Genomic DNA, 8,586 nt, shown 5'->3' on the forward strand with positions numbered 1-8,586 from the left:
TTGACCCGTTTTTTATTTATTCAAACTTTGCATTTAAAGGTTTGCTGTTTTTAAAAAACGTTAATTTAAGTTTAAAAACGTTCAAAACAGAAACCACAAAGAAGCAGACTTTAAAGAAAAGAAATCTTTGAAATCAAAAGATTTTTGTCCAAATGATAACATGAAGGGTTCATTTCATTATTTATAAAAAATGTATTTTTTTGGTACAAAGTTCAATTACATTTTTAGGTATAAATCCATTCATTATTTTAAATTTCAGTTGCTGAAAAGAAAAAAAAGCCACAAAAACAAGTATGGTGAAGGCTTTAAACTTATTATAACTTAAATATTTACGAGTTATATACATTAACATTTGCTCCACCAGAGGAAAGAAAAATCAAATAATGCAAAATTATTGAGAAAAAAGAAAAGAAAAAGATGATTGCCACGTCATAGGCAGATGAAGAGCTCTGGCTCCTGCAAGAGAAGAAAAACTGGTCAAAAGAGCCAAAACGAAAATAAAAAAATATCAATTGATAAATGTTCGAACTGCAATTAACACAGCGTCCGCTTGGTGGTGCTGTGGCGCACACTAGCGAGGAAGGTGAATGAGTTTACACTGGAGCTGGAGTCTTGGTCCAGAGAGTCGATTCTTTGCCGAGGGGCCACTTCTGCAGACTTTTTGACAGACATTTCCTGCAGCTTTGTCCTGATGAGACACGTTCATTTTAGATTTTCTCTTTAGGCACTTACAATGAACATTTTCCCCCACAATGCACTGCAGAAGTCAAAGCTTTTTACAAGGTTTAAGGATTTAAAACAGCCATGTTTAATGTTATTTTCTCTACCTGTAGAGGGGCCACAGACTTTGGTTCCGTGTGTCCTTCTGAGCTTTTAACACGGCTTCTTCCGCCAAGTCTTTGAGGAAGTGGAAAAGAGACTCGGACTCGATGCACTGGCGCCTGAAAGACACAAAATAAACTGTTAAAATCGAGCGTTTCATGTTTTAATTAAAGAATACAGATGCTGAGTAATTGTATCTTAAATATACTTTTGAATAAAAAGGTGATTCATCCAATAATACATGTTTTATTCGATTTAAAAACATTGTAATCAACGGTTACAGTTCGAGACTCACATGTGTGCGATGGAGACGGTTCCGCTGGACTTGGACTCTGTTATCAAGCAGGTCTTCAACAACAAGGACTTGATAAACATCTCCAACACTCTCGCTGATGTGTGCAGTTGAAGTTCAGGAATTGAAATTTGGTTGTAAAAAACATAAAAGGGCACAAATAAATCAAATGATCATTTAAATAAGTGAAGTTGGTGCATTCATTATGTACAAGGAGCCTAAAAAATGTGAGAAAATATGATAAAAATAGACAATAAATGAAGAATAAACATTAAAGAAAGGATACAGATGACAACAGGGACCGCCTTGGCGATTCTTCCCACCTCCGGATCCTTCTGCATGATCTTTTTAATGCGACTCTTTAAAAACAAACAAACACAAGAACCATCATTTTTAAATGGTGCCTTCAATTGCAACTCGTTGTTTTTTATCCGATGTATTTTAAATAATATGTAATGGCACCTCATGTCTGTTTATGTAACACACGCCTATAGAATGACTGATAATAATCATTATTAATCGAATTAAACTGCATTTTATTAACTTTATTTGCTAAACGTCATAACAAGGAGTTTGTGTCGGTCGGTCCGTGAAGGCGGCAGCAGACCCCCGTTAGCAACTAAGCTAGTAAATGACAGAGAACTAACCTGTTACTAAACAGCTAGTTAGTCAAACAACTCACCGGCGGGAAGCTCACGTTATATTTCTTTCTCTTTCCGGGCATTTTAGTCGTTTTAGTTCGCGCGGGTCGCTCACATTTTTCATGTTTTCGTCGCAAACAGACGCCTTGGAGTCCATTTGTTTACCTGAGGAAGGAAGTGACCCGGAAATATGATGCAGGGGGAAAAAAACACACACCTGAGGTCAACGCAGGTGACCCCGAAGGTGACGTCACTACCACCAGGCACGTGATTTCGATAATATTCAGATTTTTTTTCGTTTGTAAAATTTAAAAAGGAGAGATAATAATAATAATAATAATAATAATAATAATAATAATAATAATAATAATAATAATAATAATAATAATAATAAAGGGAAATAGAATTAATCCGAATACGTGGGAATTAATAACAAATATATGTTATTTAAATCTATATTATGTATATTAGACTACAAAAAGTATTTAGCAGCGTAAAATCATAAACAAGAAAAAGAGGAAAAAAATATCTCGATAACAATGTTTTAATTGTAAATTTGTATTTGTTGTTGTTGTTTTTTTTTAACTATTGGGGGATCAAAATATAATAATATAATAATACATCTAATCTCTAGGTGAAATCTATGTTATGATTATATTCTGGTTGTAATGTTATGCACAGGTATTTCAATTTCAGAGAAAATAATAGTATATTTAGCTGATTAAGGTGTAAAAAACCTCCCCCATCTTTTATTTTTTATTGCATGTACTTCTCTTTACTTCTCACCTCAATGTGGGAAGTATCTTTTAATAACTCCAAAGTTCACAGATAATAACAAGCAGTTTATCAGTGGAACACCACTGGGACACGCTGACACCTCGACAACATCACTGTTCCAAGATGTTACTTTGCTTTTTATTGTTGGTCTGTGCAGGAGCTGCTGAAGGTACATCTGGTTTAAAACGACTGCATATTGAAAGTAAACATGTTTGACTCTTTTTACAGATGTGGTCGGAACAGATGGCTTGGAACAGGTAATTAAACAATGAAAGGTTATTGTTTTTTATATATTTGGAAGGTCATTTTTCATAGTTGATGTCTTCTGTAGGAGCGTCAACTTCATCCAGCCTTCAGTTGTCCTGACATGAGTCCATCTCTCGTCGCACCGACCTCAGGTCTGTCTTGATTCTGCAATACATTAAACATTTTTATTTTTTTCCTTAAATATTTTTTTTTAACGTTTATTAATCTGAATTTCAGTTGAATATGTAAAAGCTGCAGATGTCAAAGTCATCGCTGCTCTGGGAGACTCTCTGACTGTGAGTGTTGGACCAAAACATTTGATGTTTTACATTTATTTTGCTTCGGTTTAATATGAATTAATAGTAAATTTGAATTAATTTTGAAAGTGTTTAAATTTTAAATTTTAATTGAATTAAAAAAATGTACTTTAAACTCAATATTAAAAGTAATTATAAGTTTTATAATTTTAAATTCTAATTGAATCAAAAATGTACTTTAAACTCAATATTAAAAGTAAGTATAAGTGTTGTAATTTTAAATTCTAATTGAATTAAAAATGTACTTACATGTACAATATTAAAAGTAATTATAAGTTTTCTAATTTTAAATTGTAATTGAATTAAAAAAGTAGTTACAAGTGTTACAATTTTAATTCTAATTAAATTAAAAATGTTCTTTAAACTCAATATAAAAAGTAATTATAAGTGTTATAATTTTAAATTCTAATTGAATTAAAAATGTACTTTGAACTCAATATTAAAATAAATTATAGGTGTTATACTTTTTTAATTCTAATTGAATTAAAAAATGTTCTTTAAACTCAATATTAAAAGTAATTATAAGTGTTATAAGTTTTCATTCTAATTGAATTAAAAATGTAATTTTAACTCAATATTAAAAGTAGTAACAAGTGTTATAATTTTGCTGATGTAAAAAAATCAAAACGTTGGTGTGTATTTCTTCTTTCAAACACTAGGGGTCAGTAAATGGACACATTTGTAGCAACACGCTGTCACGACGAAGAGAAAATGTCAACGTTAAAATGAATAAAGTTTTTTTTATTTATCTTTGCAGACCGCGATCGGTGCAAATGGATCCACGGTTTTCTCGATACCATTTGAATTCCGTCAAGTATCCTGGAGGTTTTTATTCTATTGATATTTATCAACATTAACAAAAACTTAATACAGAATATACAGATTAAATAATACGAATTAAAAAAAAAATACAATACAATAAATTAAGATAAAATAAGAAAATTAATACTGTAAAAATGGAAATATTGTAGAATAATATCGATATTAAATTGTGATTATTATACATAAATATAGAAATAAAATTCAACTTTTCATCAACATGTTTTTCTTTCCCATTCAGCATCGGAGGATATGGGACTTTTCAAAATGTCATCACACTGGCTAGTAAGTACATTATCAGACTTCTATGTTAGCTAAATTAAATTTATGTACAGAAAATAATCTAAAAACACTTGTTGATTTAAGAGGTTTTGTTACTCATTTGAGTGAATTTGAAAATTGTTTTAAATGTATTAATTCTAATGAAAATGTAAATAAAATAAAAAAAGGTTTTAATGATCCATTCTGCACATTTATCACCATTATTATTATTATTATTATTATTTTTATATTCTAGATATCTTCAAACTCTTCAATCCCAAACTCCTGGGTCCGTCCCCGATGATAACGTTCCACAACACACCTGTCACCGTCAATGAAACTGGCTTCAACTTCGCAGTGACGGGACACAACACACTGTAAGACTTTTATTATCTGTATCCCTAATTCCTGACAAGGTCAGTCTCTGCTTCTGGTTTCCTCTCTTTGACTTGAATAAATGTGTCTCATAAAACTTCTTAATGAGTCATATTTTTAATTTTCTGTTGGTCCGACACAGGAACGTTTCAGAGCAAATACGACACATGATCGACACGTTCAAGTCCTACCCTGTGAGTCTTGAACCAACAACCATTTGTCTTCAATTTTGGCTTAATTTGGATAATTAGACAATCTCTTGCATTGTCACGTCAGGGTCTGAACTTTAAGGAGGACTGGAAGGTCGTCACCATGTTGATCGGAATGAACGACATCTGTGATTACTGTAAAAATAAGGTTGGTGGGATTTTAACGCATGGAAAACATAAGGAAAACTATTAAATATTACCGGAACGATCAACCTATCAACGTAAATCTGAGCCATCGGACTTTGATTAAAATTACCTCTTAATTTGAACATCTTCAAAAACACAGAATTTAAAAAAGCGCAGTTGATTTCAAAACGTCTAGTTTTTTTTAAAACATGACTAAATTCAGTGTAAATTCAAAGTAAAACAAAATATCAGTGAGAATAATGTAATGTAATAAAACAAATAGATTAAATAATTTAATGTAAAAAAAACAAGTTTAAAATACAATATAAATTAAATCTATGAAAGAAAAAAACAATGAAAATAAATTTCATGTCATAAAATCCATGTGAAATATACAATAAAAAAATGTAAGAAAAATTAAATGTGAAAAAACAATGTGAAAAATACAATTTAAAAATGAATACATTTAAGAAAAAAAACACTGGAAATGAATTCAATTTAAAAAATAAAAATCAATGTAAAAAATACAGTGTAAAATAGATCTACAGGTATGTAATAAAAAAACAACTAAAAAATAATTCAATATAATAAAATTAATGTGAAAAATACAATTTAAAAATAAATCTATGTACGAAAGAAACACTGAAAATAAATTCAATGTAAAGAATGAATGTAAAAAATCAATAAAAAAAATACAATGTAAATATATAAGTGTAGTATATTTATAATCCGGCTGCAAATATTTACTTCCATATCAACCTCTCCACACAGGAATTGTACTCCCCTGAAAACTTCATCCACTACATGACGACTGCTCTCAGCATGATGATGAACGAGGTAAAACCCTTCATATGAAACTCAAATTATTTCAAAACAGTGTTGAACGTGAACTTTTCCTGCTCCCAGATCCCGAGGACGATCGTAAACGTGGTGCAGCTTCTTCCCATGAAGCCTCTCAGAGAAGTTCAGAGACCGACTCCGGGCTGTCAGCTGCAAAAGTTACTAAGTTAACATGAAAATCATGACACAATCCTGTATAAATTACATTAAATATTTCATTTAAAACCACGTTCATTACTTCGAAAACAAGAGATTGAAAAACAATATAAATTCATTTTTTAGATACATTTTTTCTGCAGGTTATGCTTGTTTATTGTACTTTTTTTGAGCCAGATTTGGGCCAATATTGTCGTCTGTTCACAGAAGTTTCTGCTCCTGTCTGGTCCTGCCTGAAGAAAACTCAACTGAACTGGAGGAGTTGGTCCGGATAAACAAAGAATTCCAGGTGTCACAGGATGAAATAAAAGCCAAATAGGGATGAAATGTAGTTGTGTTGTCAGTTTCAATAGAAGTAGAACTGAGTGTTTTTTTGGATTATTAAAACTCAAAATGACGTCAAAGTTTTGTTTTATAACAGAAAAGGCTGGAGAAGCTTCTTCAGGGCGATCGTTTCTTCAAGAAGGATTTCGCTGCAGTTCTTCAACCTTATCTGGAGAATGCAACGCCGCCAAGACTTTCGGTAGGAAACTCTATGAAAGGAAAGTCAAAGACACTTTTAATCAAACATGATGTTAAATATATATGTATTAAAAAAAAAAAACGATTGGATATTATTATTTATAGTGTATTAGATGGATGGATGGGTGGATGGATGGATGGATGGATGGATGGATGGATGGATGGATGGATGGATGGATGGATGGATGGATGGATGGATGGATGGATGGATGGATGGATGGATGGATGGATGGATGGATGGATGGATGGACGGACGGACGGAAGGACGGACGGAAGGACGGACGGAAGGACGGACAGATAGATTAATGAAGTTTTCTTTACCTCAGGACGGACAAATAGATCTGAGTTTCTTCACTGCGGATTGTTTCCACTTCCGGGTCAAAGGACACGAGGAGCTGGCTAAAGGCCTGTGGAACAACATGGTAGTAAAAGTTTGTGTTTTACTAGTATTAGTATTAGTACTAAAAAAAAAGTAAATAAAAAATATTTCTCTACATTTAATTTCCCTCCCTCAGTTTCAACCAGTGGGTCAGAAGGAGAAAATCAAGACTTTCTCGGATCCATTAAAACTCATCTGCCCACCGAAGGTACATTATGGGATGTTTGACAATCTAGTGAGAGTATTTTTCACCTGAATGTATTCGTCTGTTTCCAGGAACATCCTTATATTTACACTCGACCCGTTGGATCGTCAGCCTCGGCCTTGAACCCTTTCCATGTCCGTGCTTCACTAGTGATGTTGTGTTGTGTCTGTTCAACTTTGATTTGAGAAACTGTCATTTTTGCTTTGTTTTCTTCAGATACACTCGTTAATTTACGATACTATGAATATATACAGTATATTAAAAGTTTCTTATTTGGTTTGTAACAATCCCTTGTTTTATGTAATAAATAAAACATTTGTTTATTGTATTTTTTCTTATACTTGAAACTAGTGGTTTGTATTGGCAGCAATTTGGGATAATGATACGATTCGTATCACGATACAGGTGCAATTACACTATATATTGTGATACTTCAGTAACAAGGATATATGTGTAGTGTTGTCGAGTACTTGACTCTGGTGTTGCAGAATTTACAGAACACATGACTCTTGACGAAGTCGTTACTGCTTTTATTTGTCTTGAAACCAAAATAAGTATAAACATCAGCTTCAGTCGACTGTATCCTCTCGTCCACAGTCATCGCCAGGGTCTTGCGATATCTAAGGAGGACGTAATGTCCGAAATCATCAGTTTTAAAAGCTGCTGGACTCCACTGTATCCTCTCGTCCTCAGTCATCGCCGGGACCTTGCGATGTCTGAGGAGGACGTAATGTCCGAAAACATCAGCTTTAAAAGCTGCTGGAGTCCACTGTATCCTCTCGTCCACAGTCATCGCCGGGAGCTTGCGATATCCGAGTAGGACGTTATGTCCGAAAACATCAGCTTTAAAAGCTGCTGGAGTCCACTGTATCCTCTCGTCCTCAGTCATCGCTGGGATCTTGCGATATCTGAGGAGGAGGTAACGTCCGAAAACATCAGCTTTAAAAGCTGCTGGAGTCCACTGTATCCTCTCGTCCACAGTCATCGCCGGGACCTTGCGATGTCTGAGGAGGACGTTATGTCCGAAAACATCAACTTTAAAAGCTGCTGGAGTCCACTGTATCCTCTCGTCCTCAGTCATTGCCGGGATCTTGCGATATCTGAGGATGTAATGTCCGAAAACATCAGCTTTAAAAGCTGCTGGAGGCCACTGTATCCTCTCGTCCTCAATCATCGCATGGATCTTGCGATATCTGAGGAGGACGCAATGGCCGAACATCAGCCTTAAAAGATGCTGAAGTCAACTGTATCCTCTTGTCCTCAGTAAGTATGTAAGTAAGTAATTTATATTTGTAGAGCGCTTTTCCAGACCAGGGTCACAAAGCGCTTAAACAATCAAAACAATATTCAATAAAATAAATACTTAAAAGATCAAGATAACATAGAGAAAAACACAGTAGTCTCAAAAATTCAAGGAAAAGCACGTATAAAAACGTCTTAATATGTTTCTTGAAGGAGTCAGTAGATCATCAAACACAGAGGAAGATCGTTTCAAAGTTTAGGAGCAACATTCTGGAAAGTTTTCTCTCCTCTGGTCCTGAACCGTGTGCGAGGAACCATCAGTAGATTCTGATCCACAGACCTCAGAGCCTGAGCTGG

At 33.8% G+C, this 8,586-nt stretch overlaps 2 protein-coding genes across 2 annotated transcripts; one reads left to right on the forward strand and one right to left on the reverse strand.

Moving 5' to 3' along the window:
* Positions 1 to 13: 13 nt before the first annotated feature.
* Positions 14 to 2,008, reverse strand: LOC148060475 (dr1-associated corepressor). Its single transcript, XM_087780305.1, has 6 exons — positions 1,797 to 2,008; positions 1,401 to 1,473; positions 1,118 to 1,211; positions 828 to 941; positions 598 to 688; positions 14 to 456 (listed from the first exon to the last, which is right to left on the reverse strand). The coding sequence occupies exons 1-6, from the start codon at positions 1,836 to 1,838 to the stop codon at positions 430 to 432; spliced, it is 441 nt and encodes a 146-aa protein (XP_087636431.1). The 5' UTR covers positions 1,839 to 2,008; the 3' UTR covers positions 14 to 429.
* Positions 2,009 to 2,781: 773 nt separating this feature from the next.
* LOC148060476 (phospholipase B1, membrane-associated-like) lies at positions 2,782 to 7,172 on the forward strand. The gene is made up of 15 exons (XM_087780355.1): positions 2,782 to 2,789; positions 2,864 to 2,930; positions 3,016 to 3,074; positions 3,853 to 3,920; positions 4,156 to 4,199; positions 4,432 to 4,552; positions 4,693 to 4,744; positions 4,827 to 4,907; positions 5,657 to 5,722; positions 5,792 to 5,883; positions 6,089 to 6,170; positions 6,303 to 6,404; positions 6,730 to 6,825; positions 6,919 to 6,990; positions 7,059 to 7,172. Exons 2-15 carry the CDS (start codon positions 2,900 to 2,902, stop codon positions 7,170 to 7,172), a joined length of 1,080 nt encoding a protein of 359 aa, XP_087636481.1. The 5' UTR covers positions 2,782 to 2,789; positions 2,864 to 2,899.
* Positions 7,173 to 8,586: the final 1,414 nt, after the last annotated feature.

Source organism: Callionymus lyra, chromosome 18 (genome assembly GCF_982586985.1).
Source record: "Callionymus lyra chromosome 18, fCalLyr1.hap1.1, whole genome shotgun sequence".
Classification (NCBI taxonomy): Eukaryota; Metazoa; Chordata; class Actinopteri; order Syngnathiformes; family Callionymidae; genus Callionymus; species Callionymus lyra.